This window comes from Melospiza melodia, chromosome 26 (assembly GCF_035770615.1).
Source record: "Melospiza melodia melodia isolate bMelMel2 chromosome 26, bMelMel2.pri, whole genome shotgun sequence".
NCBI classification, from domain to species: Eukaryota; Metazoa; Chordata; class Aves; order Passeriformes; family Passerellidae; genus Melospiza; species Melospiza melodia.
In genome coordinates this window covers 3,690,568-3,715,133 of record NC_086219.1, presented here as the reverse complement: position 1 = coordinate 3,715,133, position 24,566 = coordinate 3,690,568, and the positions used below count along the sequence as shown (strand labels likewise).

Here is a 24,566-nt window from a genome sequence, read left to right as displayed (position 1 = left end):
CCGCGCGGGCGCGGAGGGGAACGGGCAGGACGGGGGCGGTGCCATCGCGCGTGCGCGGGCGGCCGGACCGCCGGGCCGCCAGGGGGCGCCGCAGCGCGCGGCGCGGGGTGAGAGGTCGGGACGATGGCGGCGGCCTTGGGCGAGGAGGCGCCGGACAACGAGGACTACTACGGGCTGCTGAACGTGCGCCGTGAGGTGCGGCCGCGGGGCCGCGCGGGGCCGCGCGGGGCCGGGCGGGGTGAGGCCAGACCCTCGTGTGCGCCCGGCGGGAGCGGCGCCCCTGCGGCGTGTCCTCCGCACGGGCCGGGCTGCTGCCGCTGCTGCTGGCGGCGGGGCGGGAGAGCTCGGGCCGGGCCGCGGGGCTCCCGGTTGGGTGAGTCGGGGGAGCGCCCGCTGAGGCCGGGAAATGCGGGGTTTGCTCCGAATTGCGGCGGTCTGGGCGCTGCCGGGGCGCTCCTGGTGCAGCTCCGCGCACGCCGCGCACACCCGCGTCCCCTGGGGCACGGCTGGGGAGGCTTCCCGAACCTCTCCAGTTTGGAAACAGCCAAGGATTTCTGCTAAACGTTTATCCCGCCAAAAAAAGGATCGAGAATCCTTGACTTCACTTTTAAGAATAGATGGGTATTTATTGGTGCGAGTTTGTTGCACTGGAACAGTTTGGAATTATTGGGAGATCACCGCTTTTTTTATGGTTATTATTAGGCAGATCTGCAAAGATCTGGATGCAGAAACTGTGCTGTAATATAGCTGTTATATATATATATATTTGTGTGTGTATAAATATGTATAAAAAGCCCATCCAGTCCATCAGCCTGGGTGTGGCCATTGTAGCTGGACAAGGCTCGTATTGAACCACCCCTGCTCCGTGCAATAGGATATCCAGACTTGGAAGCGATTCAGTCTGAGAGCTTGGAAGAATTCCCTTTGGAGCTCCTGGCAGCCCCTGAGCTGCAGGGACAGTCCCCTGTGCCTCGTGTGTAGGAATCGGCTGCATTCCCGAAGGAACAGCGTGTGATGGTCACGCTGTTTGCAGAACTCTCTGATGCTGAGCTCCTTTTTTAAAAGAAATCAAGCCCTTGTCTGGTTTAAAGCCGGCAAGGCCACGCTTGGACATTCCTTGGGAGCTTTCGTAATTCCCCTCCAAAACGTCAGCAGCGTGCAGAGGTTAAAACAGAGCTGGGAACCGCGCAGGGGTTGTGACTGCTGGGGAAGGTTTAATGGTTAACTTAGCCAGGTTCCAGAGCAGGACATTCAGGTTTTGTACAGCAGGGAGCTGGAAAGTGAATCAAAGGGGTCTGCAAGGGAGTAATTCCAACAGAGAGGAGTGGGTGCTTTGTTGATTATTGCTAATTATTTTCAGCAGTACTGTCCTGTAGTGGAAGTGGTGAGCAGCATGTCTGGGTGCTGACACAGGGTGATGTGGCTTGGAGCTGCAGTGACCCCGTGGAGGCAGGATCCTGTGAGCAGGAATTGCTCTGTGTGTGTGTGAATGATTCATCTTTCAGACATGTTAGCCTGCTAAAAACACGGTGCTGTGTTTGAGACCTTAAATGAGACCTTTCAGTGTCGACCAGAGTTTTGGTAATAAAAATGTAACTTGCATGCTGTTATTTGTGACTGCATTTCCTGGCAGCCTAAAAACTATGTCAGGGTTTCTTTAGTGGTTTTGAAGAGGCTGTTGCTCGTGGAATATTGAACCAATGACCCAAACTACTCAGTGATGATGAAATGCCCAATCTAACATTTTATTGAACATGGCATTTATGAAAAATGAACCTGCTCATTTCTATTATATAATCAATAGCACATTAAACCATTTATCATTAATTTGATTTAAAAATGCCATTTTGGGGCTATATGTTCCCCTGCCTTCCCAGTCGAGTTTAAATTTGATATCTGAGAAAGCACAAGGTAGTAAAAAGAAATAAGCTTAATTGTAGCTGTCCTTTCTGTCTTGGGACCAGCAAATTTGGCAGCTCCCCTTTTGCTGTATCATTTCAAAACAATAACAAGGAACAATACAAATGTGCAGAAAAAACATTCTGAGCTGTCCTCAAATCCAGACGGATTCCTGGCGTTGTAACACGAGTGTGTTTTTGTGATGGAAACCCTCCTTTGCCACAAGTGGTGAAAAAGATGTTACTTCAAGAAATTACCTTTTAGGAACTTTATATCCCCAGTGAAAGCTAGGAACCTGTGTCAGCTTTGCTTCTCAAAGGGTGTCAACAGTAAATGAAATTTGTGTCTATAAATCCACTTCTGAGTGCCCCTCTCACTGACTGCACTGGGTCCTGACTGGGGCAGCCCCTGGGGACAGCCTGGACCATCAGGTCTTGGTTATTTTACTCTGGATGTTCCTCCTGGAATGGCTTCCTGTGCCCAGGAACTGGTTCTTGCCTGGACAGTTTGGGAACTGGATGGTTGGGCTCTTCCAAGCTCTGCCTGGGGGAAGTTCTTGTTGATTTTAGCAACTGCACTTCTGAAAAGTCGTTTGTTAAGCAATCTCCAAGGAATGGGCATGAACGGGAACTGCAATGCAAGGGATGTAGCAGGGTGAGGTGAGAGAGGGGAGATTACCAAGGCTCTCTAGAGTCCAAAAATAACACTGCTGGGAGATGGTAATGGAAGGAGCAGGGGTTTTTCCCTATTGATTCTGAAAGAGCCATCCCTGTCCTTGGAAGGAGGCCAGGGTTGCAGTAAAGGACAAGGGCAGGTTCATTTGTGTGTGGTGACAGACTGTTCTCATGGTTACTTGTCTGTGGATTTGTGGGCAGATGAGGCACCTTCCTCCTTCACAGCACAGCACAGACCCTGCTGGGGAGCACAGTGGGGAGCACAGGGCAGGTGCTGAGATGAGAGCAGAACCATGGCTTTACATTTCTTACCTTTACAGCTGTGCTTTTGGATAGTTACAATGTCCTCTTGAGGGTTAAGATTGAAATATGAGTAGAATTTGTTGTACATCTCTGGATTTATATATTTTTATCTGAGATGACTTTGCTTTTTCCTGCTCTTCTGATTTGGAGGGCAATACCTGTATTATACAGTTGTATTAGGCAACTAATAAACTATATACAATTATAACACCTGTATTATATAGTTGTGTTAGGCAACTAATAGAACTATATACAACTATAATACCTGTATTATATATGTATTAGGCAACTGATAAAACTATATACAACTATAGTACCTGTATTATATAGTTGTATTAGGCAATTACCTAATACCTGTATTAGGTGGTTGCCTAATACAACTAGTCTGAACATGAATGGTGGGGTTTTTACATAATTTTTTATACCTGATTATGTACTGATGAGGTGCCTTGTTGCACTACAGATAGCGTGGACAATCCTGGTGTGATAATTGAATATTTTATTAACGTACGTAGCGAACCAATAACCCGGTTTTGATTTTAGTCCAAATTGATGCAACGTAACAGCTGACAGACTTCCCTTCCAGGACTGATTTTGAGAGTGGCCTTTTGGCAGTGGCCTTGGCTGTCCTTGCTGATTGTTGGTGGTTTCCACAGGCCTCCCAGGAGGAGCTGAAGGCGGCGTACCGCCGGCTGTGCATGCTCTACCACCCCGACAAGCACCGCGACCCCGAGCTCAAGAGCCAGGCTGAGCGTCTCTTCAACCTTGTCCACCAAGCCTATGAAGGTCAGGGGGAGGCTGAGCTTTGTAGGGGGGTTCTAGGAAAGCTGTGTCTTCATGCTTTTTGAAGGTATTTATTATTGCGAAGTAATAATTAAATTTGGTGATAATTACCAACGCTGTTTCCTGCTGCTGTACCATATGTCAGAGGGGAAATGCCATATAAATGCTGCAGGGAATGAGATGTGGAGTGTCTGTCTTACCTCCTGCATGTTGTAAATGGTCTTCTCATCACTTCCCTTACTTCTGAAGACCTCTTCCATAGGAGAATAAAGGCTGAAAAGCTTCAAGTAGAGATATCATTTAATATTGTATTGATGAACTGCTGCATCTCTGGGTTCTGTTCCCTGTCACCTGGCCGTGGTCTCCATTTCTAGCAAGTTCTTATATTTTGGTTTCAATTTGCAGTGCTTAGTGATCCACAGACCAGAGCCATCTATGACATATATGGGAGGAGAGGACTGGAGATGGAAGGCTGGGAGGTGAGAGAAATTGAGAACATTCTGGCCAGTGGCCTTGACTAAGCCCACCCTTATCTGCCATGGTTCTATCAGCTGCACTGACACCTGGCTGGTAATAAATGCCTCTTGGTTTGAAGGCATCCTTGGTTAGTTATTTCTGTCTCTCTCTGTCCCTGCTGGAACACCATGATGGATTTCCAGAGAACCCTTTGGTTTTGCACTTGACAAGAGAACAATAAACCTGACACTCAGAGTTCCCTGGAAGGATATTACCATGACAGGCAACATCTTTATCTGAGACAAATGTGTCATTATTGTCCATCTAGCCCCAACTTTTTCATCCAAAACTTGTTTTTTTCAGCATCAACTAGCTTCTGAGTTTGAAATTACTTTTTTCTTCCTGGGCTTTTTGGGGTGGGTCGAGCTGGGTTTTTTTTATGTGTTTGGTTTAGTTTTGGTTGGGTTTTATGGGCTTGGAAACAGAACTTGTCCATTCATATCTGTCCAGCTCTGGAGTCCCTTGCTAGCCTCTGCCAGCCCTGGTTGATTGCACTATGCTGCTTGAAGCAGAATCCTGTGGTATTGGGCCAGGTCAGCACCAAGGTCAAACTTGGAGTCAGTTGCTAGAAATGTGGAGCAGATCCAGCATGTAACAGATGCTTTGAAAAACAGATTTTTTTAACTGCTTTTGGCAGACTTGATCTTATTTTGGAGAGCCAAATCCAATACTCTTTCTGTCCATTCCAAAACTGGGCCTATATAAAACCCTCATTCCCTGACCCATGTCAGGTAAGCAGCTGTGAACCAGCACAGCCTGAAATCACACAGCTCTTGTGGAATCAATTTACCTCAGCCCAGAGACATTCAGTTATTTTCATTTTTGTGTCCACACCTGGTAGAGCAGTTAATGGATCACTGAGGGTTACAGCTGCACTGCAGTGTCTTGTACTTGTGGTTGGACAGCTCTTTGCCCTGGTTTTGTCAAGGAAATGGAAACAACAAAACCATTTTCTGTTCTCTCAAGGCATGGGGTTTTCTGTCATGCTTGCCCTTTGATCTGGCCTGGTTCCAAACTCTGATTGTTGAAATTGGCTTTCAGCAGCTGGGGCAGTGTGTTAGTGCATCCTGCACCCAAGGCTCTGAACCCCAGCACTGCAATGCCCTGAGCAGCCTCTGTCTGATAATGGTTTGGTTTTCATTGTTTTTTGAGCAGGTTGTGGAACGAAAGAGAACTGCAGCTGAAATCAGGGAAGAATTTGAGCGTCTGCAGAGGGAGAGGGAAGAAAGGAGACTGCAGCAGAGAACTAATCCAAAGGTAAGCAAAGACTTAATCCTGGTCTCAGGAGTGGGTCTGTAATTATCACCAGTGTGCAGGGGGTGCTGAGCCTAGGTGAGGGCCCAGAGGAAAGAGCCCCTCAGGTGTCTGCACTTGCTGCATGACTTTCTCTCCTTTGCCTATGCAGTTTCTCTGCATAACATAGGGCAAACAGTTCATTTTTTGAACAATTCCTTACTGAATGTTCTTCTTCTCTTAGCAAAACATGTTGAGACAAAATACCTTGTTCAGCAATTTTCAGAAAATAGACCTAACACTGAAATATTTATGATTTCTTTCCAAGTTTACTAAATAATTGTAACTCGCTGCAGTTACCTGACAGGTTTTCCCATTGGCATTGCTGCCGTGTCACAACAATGCAGGGAGCTGTTCAAATGCATCTTGAAACCAGCAACAAATCTGAAGCATCCCTAAGCCAGCTGGGCAGCAGCACAGTGAGCAAAGTCAATCTGAACAGGGTTAGTGCCTGGTTTTGGAAAGGGTGATCGTGTCCTCAGGGTGAGATTCATCCTGGATGCTGTTCCCATCTCAGTCTGTTTGAGCTGTGTCTGACTCACCTCAGCTCACCTTGGCTGGTCAGAGGTGCTCAGGAATCCATCCCATTGGGATGGACATGGCAATTGGCCAGAGTATCCATACCTCAGACTCGAGGTGTCTTTGCTGGCTCTTGGCTTGACGAATTTGTGAGGCAAACCTGGGGTTTGTCAGGATGGTCCCTGACTGAAGTTTCAAAGCTTGTTGAATCACAAAAATCTTGGTTCTTATGCAATGACTAACATTATCCAAGAGCTGCATTTACTATTAACTAAATGAATTCATACATTAATGTAAAAGCACAATATCTTCTGAGTGGACAGATGTGGGATTGCAGTGGTGCTTAGGACTGGATCTTAAGGAAAACATCCAGCTAAGCAGAGCTGTAATATTTTGAGACATTCACCTTGGCACCACCTTTGGATGTGCACTGCTCTTAGCAAAGCACTTGTGCTGTCCAGATCTGCAGGCTGTGGGTAGTTTATAGACACTAAGAACTGCTTTGTACTAGAAGGGTAAACAAGCATAAAGTGTTGTGTGAGTATCTGTTGGCAGCTTTATTCCAGGCAGGAAGGGATTTCTGTGTGCCACAAGCCAGGCAGGGCAAACTCTCCCTGCTGGAGGTGTGGGTGAGTGGGGTCACAGAGGTGTTTGCAGAGAGGGGCATGGATATCTCCCACTCTGCTGCTCCCTGCTGCAGGAATGTGACATTTTCCCTGCCGTGGCTGCGAGCTGCACTGTGAGCCTGTGTCCTGGGATAAAATTAGCCATCTGGGTGTTTACAGCAATTGCAGGCTGGCAGCTGATGGAAATGCCTCTCCAGGCAGTGTTCCCGTGGAATTGGGGAGCACAGCTGTGATCATTTCATACACGAGCACAAGTTATTTTAAAATTTCCAACGTTTTGTCGGTTCTATAAAACAGTTTCACAAAAATAAAGCATTTTAACCAGAAATGTTGAGCAATAACCAGATGTAGGCAATTTGGAGGGTTGAAATTGAGTCTCCTATTTGCTTTTAGAGCTTTGTTTTTGCTTTCAAAGATGTGCAGAAGGGTTGAAAAGTTCATTACTAGGTTTAAGAAGAACTGCTTCCTGTTAGGAGAAATTAAATCCAGTTATTTTCCTGCTGTGGAAGGTCAATATGTAAGGAACACAAGTGCCTCAAGGCAAAGCCTGGCATAACTTACAGGTATCACTTTCCTGAAGGTAAATCCCTAGGTAAAAAGTAAGGAGGAAGTATATTTTCCCCTGGCACATCTGCAAATACCATCAGTGATGCCTGTTACCTTTTCACAGGCTGGCAAATAAAGGTGATTTTAAAATTTAATCCCAGCTCTGATGTTCCATAGTGCCACTCCTGCTTCCTGAGCTGCTGAGCTGCTGCAGTGTGGGCAGCACTGATTCCTGAGCAGGAGTTCCAGCTCTGTCCTGCTGCCCTTCCTTTGGGGAGAGCTCCTCCATGCTCAGAGCAGGTGGGAGCTGGGAGCAGCAGCAAAATCCCCTCCATTATCCGGAGGCATAGGGGTGCTCTTGTTCTCTGGGAATATTTTTAACTTTGCCATCTGCTGCTTTTCCTGTGCTTGTGCCTGAACCAGTTTCCTTGCCAGGATCCACAGAGCTCCCAGGGTGACTTCACCTGCTTGGCAGGAGCTGGAGGGTCTGCCCAGGGTCCACCTCTGACCTCAGGGGAAGGCAGAAGAGTTAGAGGGAGACACTCCTTTCCTCTGAGCAGATCTTGTGGATTTTCATGGAGAGGTTCAGGTGTTTTCCTTTTTTCCTTGGGAGGAATATTTGCTGTACAACTCATACATGGGAAAAAGGAAATCTTAGCATTTTGAGTGTGTTTTAGAGAAAAGAGGTGCAATGAATTTCAGGAATGCATGTGGATCTTGGTGCATCTTTCCAAAGGGTGCAGCATTGTGGCACCAGTAAGCCAAGTACAGCAAGATTGTCTCCAAATGGGTGTTTGCTAGCACAGGACTGAGCCCTCACAGGGTGGTTAGAGGTTTTCCATTGCTTCCCTCTTCTTTTGGCCTGGTTTCAAGGAGCAGCATGGCACAGGAGAGGGCTGAAACTGGAGAAGCTGTAGGGTCTGGAGTCACTTGAAGGTGACTTTGCAGATGGTTCCTGAAAGTGCAGGAAGGGCAGAAGCTGGTTGTTGGTGCCACCACCATGCAGAACAATGGATGTAATTGCTCTGAAATTCACCAGCTGCCAAGGCTGGTTAGTAACCAGCTGGGGCACAGCCCCTGTTCCAGGATTCAGCTGGAAATAACCACACCTTTCAGTTTTAAAATATTTATCCAATTTTTGCTTCGTGAGAAAATAAACACTGAGAAGAGGCTGGGAATCTCCACAGCAAATAGATAGCCTGGGAGCCCAGGCAGAGAAAAGGTTCCAGTCCTGTCAGACTCTGCAATTCTTCCATTATTTACAGACCAGCATTTGATTAGAGTGGAGCAATCAAGGAAAAAATGCTCCCTCAGACTGAAATAAAGATTTATTCCAGCCATGCTTGGCCTGAGTGTGGATGGGGTTTGTAGCTGCCCAGCTATTGAGTTCCATGTACAAACTGCTCCGAGTTCAGTCTGTGCTTGTGCACAGAGGGGGGTTTTTATTGCAATCCATATGTTTTATAGGAGCTGGGATGCTGTCAGATGGGTCCATAGGGAAGGCTTCCAAAGCCTCTTGAAGTTATATGACCCAGACAAGTACCTAATTGTGCTCTTTTCAAAGAAACACACTCCTGCAGTTAGTCTGAGGGAGCACAGCAGCAGGTAGCCAGGCTATTGTGCTGTGGCCTAGTTTTTTGTAGGAATAAGTTTTTCTATAGTCTGAGAAAAGAAATATTTACCACTTGCTAAGAGTATGTCTTTTTCAAGCCTTCCTTCTGATCACAAAATACAAACTAGAAGAAGAAATCAAAATATTTTGCTAACAAGGTCAATTGCAAGTGAATTGTACAGTTCAGTACTAAGTTGGTTCAGGTAACTCATAAGAAGGAGCCTGTAGAGGTTTTCTGTCCAAGTTCCATTGAGGAAAATCAATTTCTAGAATATGGTATTTCAGCTTTTAAATACTGACAGAGAACAGTCATTTGTGGGGAAAAAAGAAACCTGCTGTGTAAAGGTGTTCCACCTGCTTCTGTAATGTGTCACTATAGAAGAATTACCTCCTGGGATTGCAAGTTGAGTTTGTGCTGAAAAACTGCCTTTTCTCCAGTCTGTTTGATGATTTATATTGCTGTTTTGAAATATTGAAATCATTCACTTTTGTTTTGTGCATTAGGAAATGCATTTTAGATTGGTAAATGTAATTGCAGAGCAGTGGAAAGCTGCACAAAAATGTAATCATACCCAGGGATGGTTCTGTGCATGCCAGATGTTTGCTAATGCTGAATGCCTGTTTCTCTTGTCATCCCTCAGGGAACAATTAGTGTGGGAATAGATGCCACTGACCTGTTTGATCGCTATGATGAGGAGTATGAAGATGTGCCTGGGAGCAGCTTTCCCCAGATTGAGATCAACAAAATGCACATATCCCAGTCCATCGAGGTGAGGAGGGTGAACTCTGCCGTGCGAGCGGGGCGTGAGTGAGTGCAGAGCACAGAGCACACAGCACTCTGCTCCTGCCTCTCAGCAGGGTTTGGGGGGGACAGCACAGGTGGGAAGAGGCACCTTGGGGCCAGCAGAATGCTGGGTTGGCTCTGGAGCCTTTGGGCACCTGGTCCTGCCCTCCTGGCAGGGAGATGCTCAGTGCCCAGTTCTCACTGAATGGGATGTGTTCAGTGTATGGCACCCAGTCCTGAGCATGGGCATAAAGAAAAGGATGGGAAGCATTTCCTCTTGCAGAGAATTGTAGAAATTTAGTCTGCTGGAGAGATGAGAATGGTTTACAGCTCAAGGTCAGGTGGTACATTACAGGTGTCACAATTATCTGGTACTGTAAGAATTATCTGACTTTTTGCCATGCTTGATGTTGGACTACAGAACCATTTACACTCTGCAGTGGTGATTATGTCCTGGCAGAACATGCACTAAATGTGTGAACTGGGATCAGAGGTACTTGAAACAATATATTCCTTTTTCAGGCACCCCTGACTTCCACAGATACAGCAATACTGTCTGGAAACCTTTCCACCCAGAATGGGAATGGAGGGGGATCAATTAATCTTGCACTGAGACGAGTGACATCTGCCAAGGGATGGGGAGAGGTAAGAGTACCCCTGTTGTGCAATTTTATATTCAATCTATTACTTGATGTTCTATTTTTTTGGGGGGAGCTTTAGCTGTGGTTCATCTCTCATTTTCTATGTTCTGTAAAATGTGGAAAAATTAATTCTTCAAGGAATTTGAGACAAAGCCTTGTTTTTTCTTTTTTTTTCATCCCTCTCCATTTGGCAATTTGGACTTTACCTGTGCAGACAGAATTATTACCTGATGTCTCTTGTCTTTCTGATTGCTCTGTCTGAAGGCACAGTGCTGTGAGAAGGCCTTTCAGGGCAGTGTGATAGTTGGCCTTTGCTTCCAAAACTGCTTTGCTTGCATGGGAAGAAGTTATGGGGGAAATAGTTTGAGCCCCCCAGCAGATCTGAGCAGCTGGAAGGTCCCACATTGCACCTGCAAGCTGGGCTGTGTTTGAGGTGCTCATGACATTGCTGGTACAGCTGGCACTGCCTGTGCCTTCCTTCTTGCACATGAGCTCCTGCTAGCCTGCTTCCTCAGCTTGGCAGAGTGGGAGTCTTCCTCTCGGTTGAGATTCACATACTGAAGGCTTTTGGTTTGCATCAGGGTTTTTGTGAGAGTTTTCTCCACGTTCCCAGGTGCCAGCAGCAGTCACCTGTAGCTTTACAAAACTGGCTTTGTTTTACCCGTGAGCTCCAACTCAGTGAGACGCCTTTTCTTCTTCTGAGTGCAAAGCTGAAGAGAAGGGAGGGTGCTGAAAGAGGTGGTAAATGTCACTCACATGTGTCAAACAGCTGTGATGAAAATGATGCTCGTGCCATACTTTGTCACTGTTGTAAAGGATGATTTCCTCTAACACTCTGGCACTGTGTATTCCAACAGTTGGAGTTTGGAGCTGGAGACCTTCATGGACCTCTCTTTGGGTTGAAGATATTTCGTAATCTTACCCCAAGATGGTAAATATTAGAAAAATGGTTTATATGCCACAATAAGAAGCTAAATTACTTGAGATCTCTTCCACATCAATTTTGGATTAGTTTTCTGTCCTACACAATAAGGTGTTTACACTTCAGACTTGAGGTCATACTTGTGTTGTCAAAATGCTTGCATTCTTTCTGGGTGTTGGTGCCCTCATTTTTCATATTTCCAGTTAAGGAAGGTCTGTGTTCCACATCCTTAGATTTGTATTTGATCTTGTCATGATTCATCATACTTGAGGCAGAGCAACAGAAGTTTGCTCTGGGAACAGAACAAGAAATGGGGAACTCTTTTGAGGCTTCCATGTGTGAGAGGGAGTTTCTGACAGCAAAACAGGAGATGAAAATAATGCCAAATTTGCCACCAGTGTCATATCTGTTCACAAATGAAGTCTCAGGTTGCAAAGGAGAATCCAAGGTAAGGCCTGTGATTGGAGCCACATGTCAGAGCATCATAGGAGCTCATGTAGGTTCCCTCTGTTTACATTTTCAGATTTAGTGCATCTGTCATTCCTCAGAGCCTGTACAGGATTCTTGTTCCCTGGGGAATGCTTTAGCACTGGTTTTTAGGATTACTGAATAGCAGGGCTGCTCTGTGCCAGCAGCCCAGTGTGCTGTTCTGCAGAGAGCAGGATGTTACCTGCACAGGGCAGGAAGGGGAAGGCTGGGTGCCTGGACACAGACAGTAAACCAGGGCACAGTCTGCTCTTCTGGACACTGCTGTGCTCAGGGCAGTCTGAATTAATTTTTACTTTTCCCTGAAAGCCTTGCAGGATGGTCTCTGGGCACTCAGTAAAAATTCCTGGGCAAGAAAGACTCTGAAGCCAGCTGGGAGCCTGTGTTTTTTTTTTTTTTTTCCCTGACAAATTTTTCCTCATGTTTCTAGTTTCATCACCACAAACTGTGCCCTGCAGTTCTCCTCGCGCGGGGTCCGCCCCGGCCTCACCACGGTCCTGGCCCGAAACCTGGACAAGAACACCATGGGCTACCTGCAGTGGAGGTGGGGCATCCAGTCAGCCATGAACACCAGCATTGTCCGGGACACCAAAAGCAGCCACCTCACCCTGGCAATGCAGGTGAGAGCCACAGGCAGCACAGGGATCCTGTGGGAGAGAGCAGCCTCACCTGCCTGGCCCGGCAGTGTTTTGCTCTCCGGAATTTGCTGTTTATTGCAGCCTGAGACACATGAAAAGTCTCTGTTTCAGCCCACACGTTTGAAGAATGAGTTGGAGTTCTTCAGTTCACAGTCTCAAGAGTTGTTTATTGTATCTTATCTATAAAATTTTTTCTCCTGTCCAGCCAAGGTCTGCTCAGCAGGACAATTCGTGGTACACTGCCTGTCCCCAGGGCAGTGTTATCTCTTTATACTACAAACTAGATATAACATGTTTACAATTACTTTCCAATACCTATCACCTATGTTAGACAATGAGTTTCTACTCTAAACCAATCCCAAAGTGCCAACATCACAGCAGAAGATGGAGGTAGAGAAGAAGAAGAAAAGCTGGACACACCCAAGTCCCTCCATCTTGTCCCCAAAACCCCCATTCTAAAAACCCCAAAATCTACTTTTGCACCTAGTGATAATTTTATTATTACACTACTTGAATTTCTGTGGCTTTCAGGCCTTCATACAAAGCTAGTAATTTGCTCCACAGGTCATAATCAAACCCCCAGGTGTTCTGGGCTGTGTGCCAGGGTCTCTGAGCCCTCTGGCAGGGGTTCTGGCAACTCTGGACACCCAGAGGGGTGTGCTGAGTTCTGACATTTTGCCTTGGGATTACAGGTTAAGGAAGCAATTGGTGTATCTTGTGATAGACCTAAGATAGGTCACCAGCTGTTTGGCTGAGCAGAGCTCTTGGCATTGTCATAGGTGATGTGGGTCAGCTTACAGTAGGGTCAGGACAACATGGACAGCAGAATTTGTAAGTGGCAAGCACTGCTTTGTGCTTCTGTTGAGAAAGGAAATTGGGGAGGCAGCAGTGGCCAAGGGTATGTTCTGATATGTTTGTGCCTCTTGTGTTTCAGCTGGGAATCCCCCATTCTTTCATGATGGTCAGTTACCAGCACAAGTTTCAGGATGAGGATCAAACACGAGTGAAAGGTTCTCTCAAGTAAGTGCTCAAGAGGAAATTCACATTGCTCACAGCCTGAGGACTCTGTCCTCTCCTGCTGCTGTAGGCCTGCAGGTTCCACACAAACCAAATGCTTCTGTGGCCCTTGGGAGCCTGCTTTTCACTCTTTAAATCTGGTAAATGCTGAAGTGAATGTCTTGAAGGCTTGGCCCTGTGTACCTCTGCACTTCAGTGGAACTAATGATACTTGTGTATGATATCTCTGTATCATCCCCCATAAGAAAGCCAGAAGTTCTTGTTCACTACTTAGCAAGCTGGAAGGTCTCATCTCACCTTGGAGGTACACTGTGAATCTTCCAGAGGCCAACATCTGCTGCAAACAGATGCATTTCCATGCTTTACTTGTTTGGGAATTACAGGATTCAGTAAAGAGAAATTCAAGTGTCTTCTCTGTCTTAACAGTTCTTGGTTCTGTCATTCTAGGGTGGGTTTCTTTGGGACCATAGTGGAGTATGGAGCAGAGAGGAAGATCTCCAGGCACAGTGTTCTAGGAGCCACTGTCAGCGTTGGTGTTCCTCAAGGAGTGTCCTTGAAAATCAAGTCAGTTCAAGATCTCAACTCTTTATTACAGATGCTGACCATAACCTCCATGATTCTATTTCCAGTATTCAGATGGGAAGGTGCCAGTCCCAGGTCAATACAGGTGTATTGATACATCACTGGGAGAGGGTGCAGCTGCCCTCAACCCTAATGCAAGCTGTAAGCCCATCATAAGCAGTGGGTGCTTTCCACTGGTGTGACTCACAGACTGGGCCAGCTGTGTGTGTGTGTTTGTGTGCATCAGAATATTCTGAAATGCAGCTTAAATTGATATTTGGAGCACTCTGGTAAGTGAATGGAAGATTTCTGAAGGTGTTAGTAGAGATGGATTCCATGTGTATTGTGCTGTATACAAGTGAATGCTTGAATTAGGGAATTGTCATTGCCTAATGCAGGCGATTGTACCATTAACAAGGTGCAGTTCACAGAAGGACAGAGCTCATTAAGTGTCCCTGTGCTGTGTTGTACTTGAACTGGGGCCAGCTACAGGCGGGGTGTGAAACTGCTGAAGGGCCTGAAGAATTCAAGCCCAAGGAAACTCGTGTTTTCTAAAATAAATATTGTTACAGACATCAGAAAAATATTCATAAACACCTGCCCTGAAGGCCTATGCCAGTGTTATGAGCACAGGCCTTCTCTAGAAGCATTTGCTCTTCTTTCATGAGGATGTTCGTCCCTTTTTCAGTTGAAATTAATGACCAAGCAAATTCTCCTAAGATTAAAAAAAGAACTTTAGAATGATCAGGTATATCACGAGCTGCTGCTTCAAAGTCTGGCTCTGGCTGGTGTCAGCTGCCTTTTCTGCCGTTGGCTTTTTCACTTTATCATGCTTTTCACATTTTGAGCTCCTCATTCATCTCCCTTTGGTTCATCAGCAAGCACTGCTGCTAAGTGTGCTTCATCAGGCACATCCAGCTCTGCTTTTCCTCTTACCATCCCTCTGCTCTTCTTTGTTGCAGGCTGAATAGGGCCAGCCAGACCTACTTCTTCCCTGTCCATCTAACAGATCAGCTGCTTCCCAGTGCTGTGTTCTATGCCACCGTGGGACCTCTCGTTATCTACTTTGCCATGCACAGGCTGGTCATCAAACCCTACCTCAGGGCACAGAAGGAGAGGTGAGCTTGCACATTCCTCAGGAAGTTTTTTTGGGCTTATTTGTGTGAGGCTGAGGGGTGGGTAAGGAGACCCTGCCAGTTTCTGCCTGAATCCCAGCTCTGCCTTCCTTCTGCCAGGGAGCTGGAGAAGCAGCGGGAGAGCACAGCCAGTGACATCCTACAGAAGAAACAGGAGGCTGAAGCAGCAGTGAGTCTTTCTTGTAACTCAGTCCCCTTAGTGAAAGGAAACTCTTTTCACTCTGGACCATTCTCCTTTGGGCACAGTGTGTGACCCTGTGTGATTTCTGCTCTGCCATTTGTGTCGTGACAGGTCCGGTTAATGCAGGAGTCAGTCCGAAGGATAATTGAAGCAGAGGAAGCCAGAATGGGTAAAAATTATATCATTTACTTGTTATATAAATTTGGACAGAAGAAGGAACAATGCAAAGGTGTTGTTTCTTCATTCCCTCTCCTGATGAAGTGCAGCTTAATTGCTGCTGTGCCCATAGTGGGGGAGCCCCATTATGACTCAGCTTCAGGTGCCTGAGCTTAGGAGGGATCACAGAATATTATCTTGGGACATGGTGTGAAGTGGATCAACAGACTGAAGACAACAGTCTGGAATTACCTCTTCCCCAGAGAGAGATGTGTCTATAAAAAGGTGCAAAAGTTGATGTCTGAAATTCAGCTTTCACTGATTTCTCCCTTACATGGTTTGCTCCTGGATCATAATGGGAATCTGGTCTCTTATGGTAACTAGCAGTTTTCTACAGAATGTTCCAAAGTGAACTGAAATCCACTTGGACTGTCACATCAGTGTGACACTGAGGTCCTGTCACTCCATTCTAGTGCTCAAGGTTACTAACAAACACCCAAGAAAAGTGCTGTTCTTTGTTGGGAAGTGTGGGTCCAGGCTAGGAGAATTAGATCTCACTGAAAGCAAGACAAAATGCTGGGATGGTCTTTTTGTCAGTGGAAGCCTTCCATCACAGTTGTGATTTCCTGGGAAATGCAGGTCTGATTGTAGTGAATGCCTGGTATGGGAAGTTTGTTAACGACAACAGCAGGAAGAATGAGAAGGTGAAGGTTATAGATGTGACTGTGCCTCTGCAGTGCTTGGTGAAGGACTCTAAACTCATCCTTACAGAGGCCTCCAAGGTAAGTAAATGTTCTGTCAATGCCCAGATTCAGGGACTCAAATGTGTGGCCCAGAATTTTGTTTGAACCATGTGGTGTCCTGCCAGGGTATCTCTCTAGTGGCTCTGCATCAATTCACAGATGCCATTTACCTACCAAGTATTTATTACAAACTTCCAGGAACTTTTGTTTCTTGGGGCTTTTCCAGTGCCAGTGGGACAGTGGGTGCTACAGACCTTGAAATTTGCCAACCCCCTGGTTTACTTTTATGCACCAAAAACTTGTGTAAATGATTCCCCAGTGTCTTAACTTGCTGGCAGCAAAACTCCTTTTATTTTTTTTTTTCCTTTATGATACGTTGTCCTTGGCAGTAATAAATGTTTTTGGCCAAGCTGGAGAGCTGTGAAAGTCCATTCCCTGATGCTCAGTCTGTCCTTCTCTGGTTCAAGGCTGGGCTGCCAGGCTTCTATGACCCCTGTGTGGGTGAGGAGAAGAGTTTGAAAGTGCTTTATCAGTTCCGAGGAGTTCTGCACCAGGTGATGTCAGCTGACAATGAGGCCCTTAGGATACCAAAGCAATGTGAGTAGCACAGACTGCCCAGCATCTTCCTTGGGAAACCAGAAATGGACTGCTTCAGCTCTGTGGTGAAGCACACAGAACTGGGGTTCAGAACTGGAATGGGCTGATCATGGCTTGCCTCTGGAGTAAGGCCCAAAAGACCTCAGCAGCAGCTCTGCAGCTGTTTGTACCAGCTAGTCTGTATCTCTAATCGTGGGTGGAAGCAGAGGCCTCCCACAGGTGCCAGTGTCCTTCTGTGCAGTTTGCAGCACTTGGTGGACATTTGGGGACTGAATTTGATGTATGAAGGCCTGAGTCAGATTTCTTCCTTGTCCCCAATTATCTGACCAAAATATTTTCCCTGCTGGAATAGCTCTGTGAAACTATTATCTGCTTGTGGCAACTTTTACTGGCACTCCTGTGGCTCTGGTGGGTTGGCTCAAGGGCACAGACCTCTGTTTGCTCTAGACCAGCTCCCTGCCCAGTGTGAGCAGCACATCCAACAGCTTCCAGAAGTGCATGGGAGGTTTGTTTGAGTTGTGTCTAATTAGCAGCCAGAAGTGTTGCTGCCTGTCCTTGGTACAGTTCCTTGTTCTCCCCGCAGCTCACAGGATCGATGCCGACGGCTAATCCGGGAACGCGCGTCCCCCACGGTACCTGGCTCCACAGAAACTGCAAAACCTCCCCCGGACGCTGCCAGTTTGAACAGAGACACTTTTATTTTTACTGTCTGTACAGCAGGAGGTGTCCTGCTGGTTCTGTTAGGGACGAAAGGACAGACCCTGCTGCTGCAGGCGGCTCCCAGGCAATATCTGAGTTGTGGCTCGGTACCCAATAAAGCAGCGTGACTCTGAGTGCACAGTGCTTTCTGCAGGGGCTCAGGGCCTCCTGCTCCCAGCTTCCTGCACTCACACTTCTCTCCTGGCACTCAGCAGGGATGAAGACCTGTTCTTCTCACTCCTCCACGTCCTTCCTGGGGTAGGTAACACACCTTCTTCCTTCTCCTGAGGGGAATTTCAGTTCTCTGGCCACCTCCTGGAAATCCTCTGTGCAAATACTTCTGGAGAGAGGTCAGTGATTGTTTCAATCTCAAATCTGTGTTTGAAATGCACTTGTTAAGAAAAGTATGTGCTTAAATATGAATGAATTTGCCTTTTGAAGTAATATTGATCTCTTCAGCACCAATCTGTCCAGCTGCTCATTTCCAACACTGCTCTTCCAGACAAGGACACGGTGTATCATAGTTTTATTAATTCTTCTGCCACCCACAACCATGTATTGTCAAGGATTTCCAGAAAAGAGAAAAGTGAGGGAGAAGGACGGCAATTAATTTCATTTGATTCTGATGCTGCAACTATCTCTTCCCATCTGATTTATTTCTAGTAAAAATAAATGTAGTTCATAAAGTAAGCCATACCAAAGTGAGGAGAGAGGCCAAATGGATTAAGAGCTGAAAATGTAACACTCATCTGCTCTTTCTGAAAAGCAGCAGTTACAGCATAGATCCATTGGCTTTATCTTGCCTAGAAGCCCTGGCAGGGATTTCCAGCAGAAGGGCAGTCCTGGGCTGGTGATACAGCAGCTGGAAACAGCACTTTGTAGAATCTGCTACACACTGGGTACATCAGCACATCTGAGGCTTTTGCAGAGAGACAAGGAATCGTGGTGGCTGTTCCTTGATCATAGTTTTGCTCTGGCTAAGTCCAGAGCAGCTTTCATTGCTCATGGGTGACAGCAGAGGGGAAAACATCCATGTCTTGGCAGTGCAGAGTTGCTTTCAACAACTCCTGCCATAACTCCTTTCCTGACATGGACCTGGCCCCTGTTCTGTGCAGCTGTGGTTCTCTGTGCTCAGGTCACTGCACCAGGAGAATGAGATTTCCAAAAGAAATGCTTTCCCCTGGAAAAAACAAGTTCATATTATGAAGGGGTGTTCATTTGTTTTTATTAAAACCAAAACTTTTCAGTTGTGACCAGTTCCTGGTGCAGGGCTTTATTTCACCTGTGGCCAGCGTTCTGTCAATCTCAAAGTAAATGTAAAATGTGCAATAAATTATATTCAGCTGAAAAGCAGCTCCCATTCCCTTTGCATCTGTAGGAAGTTCCTGAGATGAAACCCCTGGAAAGCAAGGGTTTGTAAACATAACAGCACTCTCCATCCCATCCAACTTATTAACCTCTTCTGGGTGGGACTGGGCAGAAATCTAAATCTCCTCCAGTTCTTTTTTGATGTCACTGTGTGAGGTGCATGGTCAGAAGTGAGGAGCCAGCCTGTAGGGACTAGGACATGGCACAAGAGCATCCCTGAGAGCCACATGCTCACTCAGTCTCCCCAGCCCCCTCCTCCTTTCTTCCTTGTTTTCTGTCAGTGCCGCGTTTTGCCAAAACTGTAAGAACATCCCCACTGCAGAACCACAGCCTTCACCACCACATCCTTGCTGTGAGCAGCTGCCATTTTACAGCCACAACTCCCCTGGGACTTCTTTTTATGACTCTCTATAATTCAAAATTACCAACAGAATTAAAATAGAAGCTCTAGGCAAGCAGAGCTGAGCTTCCAGCATGACCTAGTGCCATTTCCAAAAGGTTGAGCTGCCTTTTCAGTGTGCCAAGGTGTTCAGGCTGCTGCTTTGCTGGCAGCACTGCCTGTGGGCTTGTAGCACATCCACGAGCTGCAGGGTGGTGTGGGGTCCTTGGTGTGCCTAGTGGTGGGGAGGGAAGGGTTTCTTTCAACAGAGAGTTCACAGGGGCTTGGTTTGGGTCTGGCCAAGCCTCCAGTCCTTGCAAGGGGGTGCCCCAGGGCTGTGTCTGAGGCTGCAGGGACCTGCTGCCAGGACCACTCTGACACCATTGGCATCCTGAGCCCTGTCCCCAGCTCAGTCCTTGCACCCTTCAGCAGCCCCTGGCACGTTCCCAGCAGTGTCCCTGCTGTCTGCAGCCACTCCAGCAGTGCCTCCCTCCCAGCCCTCCTCCCTGCCCAGCCCAGGGCTCCATCACCATGTCCCACACTCTAGCAAGGAGCAGCTGCTCCACAGAAAGGTGGGGGATCCCTGCCAGCTCTTCCTATCCCCATCAGTGTATTGTTTTGGGAAGAGCACTTCAAGTGTTAAGTCTTCCTGCTGCCTGGCACAACAGCTCACAAACCAATAAATCATAACAGCAGACTCCTGAGTTTGGAATATAACAAACTCATTGTTCATTTGTCTCACATGTAAGAAAAAAACATGGTTCATTAGAAGTTTTAATGAAAAAATAAAGTTCTGAATTAAACTATAATTATACATGGCTGAAAGTGATGAACTAAAAGAATGGAGATGTTACTTTTTTTATTTCTCTCTGCTGATATTGTAACGTGCTGGACACCATCCACTGGGATAAATCCAAAAAGGGGACAGAACAAGAGTCAGTCACATTGATTAGTGTTGAACCTCTGTGAAAAAGAGCCAGTTCACTTGACAGTGCACCATTTCTCCCATAAAAGCTTCAGGAACACAGTCCACAGAGGTCCAGTTGAACTGCAGACACGCTGTAAACACAAGAGATACGAATTTCAGACCAGGTCCAACCCTTGTGCAGTTGTGGCTGGGATCTTCCAAAGCATTTCTGGGGAAATGGCAGCACTGGAGAACTTTGGTTATTTTTCTGGCTGCAAAGGACAGTCAGGCAGCCATTGGGAGCGAGTCTTTGGCAAACTCCTTGGTGGTTCCACATAGCTTCTGAAGGCAGCACAGCACAGTCATGGTTGAGAGATTTCACAGAAGCTGGTTTTCTGAAACCCAGTCAGGTGTTACAGCTTGGTGGAACGAGATTTTTTTCAAGAACCAGGAGAGAACAGCTGCATGTTGTGTACTTCTGTCGCCCTTTCCCACATCGTGGAGCCCCAGGGCGCTGTGGTACTGGGCTGCTGAGGCTTTGGCAGCCCTGGGGCCAATGTCTGAAGGAGGGTACTTGCCCCTGTGTGCTAGCAAGACCCTCAGTCATCACCAGGATGCATCTCCTGGTGAGCCAGTCCTCAGACAAGGCAGTGCTCCAATGCTGTGTGACTGCAGAGCTCCTGGGGTCGTGTTCCTGCTGGCACAGCTGGCCTGGCTCAGCTGCTGTGCCAGCCAGTGCTTCTCCGAGCCTCTTCCTGGGCAGAGCACACACTGTTCTTCAGGCAGAACTTCACAGACACACCTCGAAGCATCAACCCCATTTGTGTGATCCATGTGGATCTGTCTGGCCATTGAGGAACAATGCCAGCATCTCTCTGGCCTTGTGCATGAGCTGTGACTTCCCATCGTGGTCCTGAAGGGATTTCCCATGGGCTAAGGCCCAGGAGGTCCTGTCTGCAGTGCTGGCCAGGGCCTCAATGCTCTCCTGTCCACTCCACACAGATCCTCATTGCACTTCATCCTGTAGCTGCATTGCCTGCATTTGATCTGTCATTGCTACCAACAGAATAAAGATTCTGGCTTTTTGGTTACAGTCCAGTTCCAAAAAACAAACAGCAAAAGTGAAAATCAACTCAGCTGTCATACTTGGATGGACATGATCAAATTCCAAACCAGACCTGCCAGGTTCTACATTTCCTTTGCCCCCTCTTACAGCCCGTGTTTGAATTCTGGGCTGAGAAAAAGGAGAGTCATCTTCTTAAAACAGCACCATAGAGGTTAACGAAGGGACAGGAAATGGAGCAGTTTCCCCCCCATACACACATTTGAGCTGTTCATGCAAATAAATCACAAAAAACCACTGTAAGAAGAGACCTTCTGGGAAGGAATCTGATGCCACTGATCCCCCACACTGCCTGTCCAGGAAAAGGGTTGCTCCTTCCTGCCAGGGCGCTGTCCCTTGGCACAGGAGGGAGCCCCGAGTCTCGTTTGCACTTGGATGATGCCAAATGACAGAACTCCCCTATGCTCAGGCCCGTGGAAGCAGCAGCAGATCACACAGAGGCCACAGCACTGAGGCTGACTCCTATGGAGTCTCAGGATACCTAAGATTGATCTATACGGACAAATGGGCAGGTATAATATCACACTGAATTTAAAACACAGGGCCATTTACTCTTCAGACTCTTCACACAGACTCCCTCCTCCTCCCCTCCCTCTTTGGGGAGGAGGAGGAGTTTTCTAGCACAGAGAAGATTTGCAGTTTCCCAATGGGATGAGAAAACCTACTTGGCAAAGGTATAGTACATCACCCAGTCATCGTAACCAGACAAAACTCCACTGAGCTCAGAGAGCTCTGTCTGTCTGTCTGTCTGTCTGTCCCTCGAGAGTCTCTCGCCACAGTTCTGCCCAGTCGGCCGCTCCCAGCTCCGGCTGCCCGCGGCTCGGCGATTCCTCATTCCCGGGCCGCAGGCCGGCTGGGCAGCCCTCCTGCCTGAGCAGAGCAGTTCAGGGGAGCCCTCCCCGGCCTCGCAGCCGGCACCCACGGCTCTCCCACCAACACAGAGCACCAGCACGTGCCTCCCCCCTAGTCCAGAAAGCGCCTGCGCGAGCCCGTCCGGGAGCGGTTCGAGCGGCGAATGTCAAACTTGGAGTCCCGGCACTTCTGGCAGATGTAGATCTCTGGGACGTTCGACTTGCGGATTTTGGCGCACGAGAGGTGGATCCAAGTGTGGCACTCGTTGCACTCGATCATGGGCCGCCCAGCGAAAGGCTTCATGCAGAAGCAAGTGACCAGGTCCCACGAGTCGTCATCTGCAAAGACAAACGGCAAAGATAGGTTTTTAGCGGCTGATGCCTCTCACACCAGGAATTTTCTCTCCTTTCATGCTAAATTAACTACCTGGGTTTCAAAGACAGGCACTTTGCTGCTTTTTCCAGGTCTCTCTTGCACGGGAAGAGACTCTCAGCAGTACACAGGAGGCCGTAATCGAGGAGATGCTGCTTCTATAAAGTTGCAGCTTTTCACTCAGTTTATTGCACAAAAGAGCCAACCCACCTCCCTTCCCCCCCAAAAACCCAACTGCTCCTGAATTCCACCCAGGCAGTGCTCCTCAAAATTATCCTCAGGCTACAAGTAAAGCACCACTACTTCCACCTGGCTAATCCTCCTGGACAGCCAGGCCACCTACCTGAATCCACCATGATGTCCTCGTCGTCACCAGTGCCATCCTCATCCCGAAACACCACCTGCTTGCCCTGCCGAATGACCGTTCGCTTGCCCACGCTCTGGATCTCCACCGTCTGCTCGGCCGTCACTGCGGGGTAGGAGACGCTGGACGGGGTGTCAGAGTCCCACACCGAGCAGTGCTCAGTCACAGACTGAGGGTCCCCCTCTGACGAGGGGCTCATCGGCGTCTCTGCGTAAGAGTCCTCCGCCTCCAGGTCCAGCAGCTTCTCCTCATAGTCCTCCTCTGCAGACACCTCTGTTTCCCTCCTTTTCAGCTTTTTCTTCTTCCTGATCTTATCGATTTGCTTTCTCTCTGGCAGGAAGTTGTTGGCCTTTGCCCGCTGGAACAGGGAACCATACGGTTTTGCCCGCTTAAGCTGACTAAAGTTCTTTCTGTTCTTGGTGGGCAGGGAGACAGAGGAGGGGGTGTCATTGAAGCGGGGATCCCAGCTATCGCTGTCAATCGTGCCTCCAGTACTGTTGGGAGGGCTGGGGCTGTTCCTCAGCGGCGTCTCCTGGAACACGTTCAGGTAACAGTTTGACTCAGAGCAGACTCGCATGCAGTACAAGGCGCTGTCCCTTGTCCCCCAGGGCACTCTGACCCATCTCTGAGATGCTGTGCCCTGTGCTCTAGAGTGGTGTCACCTGTCCCCAGGGGTGCTGTTCCCTGTCCCTGAGGGCTGAGCCCTTTCCCCTGGGTACTGTCCCCTGTCCCACAGCATGCTGAGCCTTGTCCCCTCAACCACTGTGCCCTATCCTCCGGGGAGCTGAGCCTTGTCCCAGAAGCACTGTGCCTTGTTCCCCAGAGTGCTGTACCCTAAACCGCTGTGCCCCGTCCCCTGGGGAACTGAGCCTGTCCCTGAGGCACTGTCCCCTGTCCCTGAGCGGCTGAGCCCTGTCTCCCGAGGTGCTGCAGTTCCCGCTTTCCCCACACGCCACCCCCCAGGTTTCTCCGGTCCGGGGCCCGGGGAGCAGCAGGAGCGATGCCGGATCCGACGTTTTTCACCCCGCCCACGCCGGGCACCACCCGCCCCGTCCCCAGAGCCTCCAGCCGCCGCGGTTCCCCTTTTGTTCGGGCCCGGCGCGGGGCCGTGACCGCTGGAGCGGTCGGTCTGACAGACCGGCCCGGTGCCCCCCGTGCCCCCAGCCCGGTGCCCACCCCGTGCCCCCAGCCCGGTGGAACTCACCTCCTGCGGGTACGGGATGTAGCCGGCGTAGGCCAAGACGAAGGTGCAGAACTTATTGAAGTCCTCCACGGTGCGGTGCCGCCGGGAGCCGGGGGAGAAGTCCTGCGGGGGGCGGGGGTGAGCGGCGGCCGCGGGGCCGGGCCCGCCGGTGGGAGGAGGCGGCGCCGCTCCCGCCGCGCCCCGCCGCCCCCACAGCGGCGGAACCGGGCAGTGCCCCCCGCCCCCCCCATCGCCCCCCGGTGTCGGTACCGGGCTCCCAGACAGCCCCCCCGCGGAGGGCACGGCGGGGCGGCGCCGCCGCCATTCCTCGCCCCGGCGGCACAAGATGGCCCCGGCCCCCCGCCCGCCCCGCGGCGGGGAACGGGCAGCGGGCACCGGCGGCCGGACAGGGCCGGGACGGGCCAGACCGGGCTGGGCAGCGGGACAAGCACCCCCTCCCCTCCTGTTCCCTCCCCGCTTCTCCCTTCCCTGCCTTTTTCCCCCCCGGGACTCCGGCTCACCTCCGGGGCAAACGGCGAAGCGCAGGAGTCGGAGTCCATGTCCCGGCGCGGGCACGGGCGGGGCCGGGGCGGCGGCGGCGGCAGCCGGGCAGTGCCGACACCGCGAGCCGCTCGGTGCCGGCGGGAGGCGGCGAAGGGGCGGCCGCCCGCGCGGGGCCGCCGGGA

General features: G+C 49.1%; 2 protein-coding genes across 2 annotated transcripts; one reads left to right on the top strand and one right to left on the bottom strand.

Annotated features, from left to right (window-relative positions):
- The first annotated feature begins 79 nt into the window (after positions 1-79).
- DNAJC11 (DnaJ heat shock protein family (Hsp40) member C11) lies at positions 80-17,797 on the top strand. The gene is made up of 16 exons (XM_063177102.1): positions 80-195; positions 3,533-3,662; positions 4,065-4,138; positions 5,331-5,432; positions 9,413-9,541; positions 10,078-10,200; positions 11,054-11,127; positions 12,035-12,224; positions 13,177-13,262; positions 13,707-13,823; positions 14,783-14,938; positions 15,056-15,125; positions 15,249-15,306; positions 15,933-16,075; positions 16,504-16,633; positions 17,217-17,797. Exons 1-16 carry the CDS (start codon positions 124-126, stop codon positions 17,240-17,242), a joined length of 1,680 nt encoding a protein of 559 aa, XP_063033172.1. The 5' UTR covers positions 80-123; the 3' UTR covers positions 17,243-17,797.
- Positions 17,798-19,835: 2,038 nt separating this feature from the next.
- Positions 19,836-24,491, bottom strand: PHF13 (PHD finger protein 13). The gene is made up of 4 exons (XM_063177103.1): positions 24,402-24,491; positions 23,902-24,003; positions 22,677-23,229; positions 19,836-22,299 (listed from the first exon to the last, which is right to left on the bottom strand). Exons 1-4 carry the CDS (start codon positions 24,438-24,440, stop codon positions 22,073-22,075), a joined length of 921 nt encoding a protein of 306 aa, XP_063033173.1. The 5' UTR covers positions 24,441-24,491; the 3' UTR covers positions 19,836-22,072.
- Between the last annotated feature and the right edge of the window lie 75 nt (positions 24,492-24,566).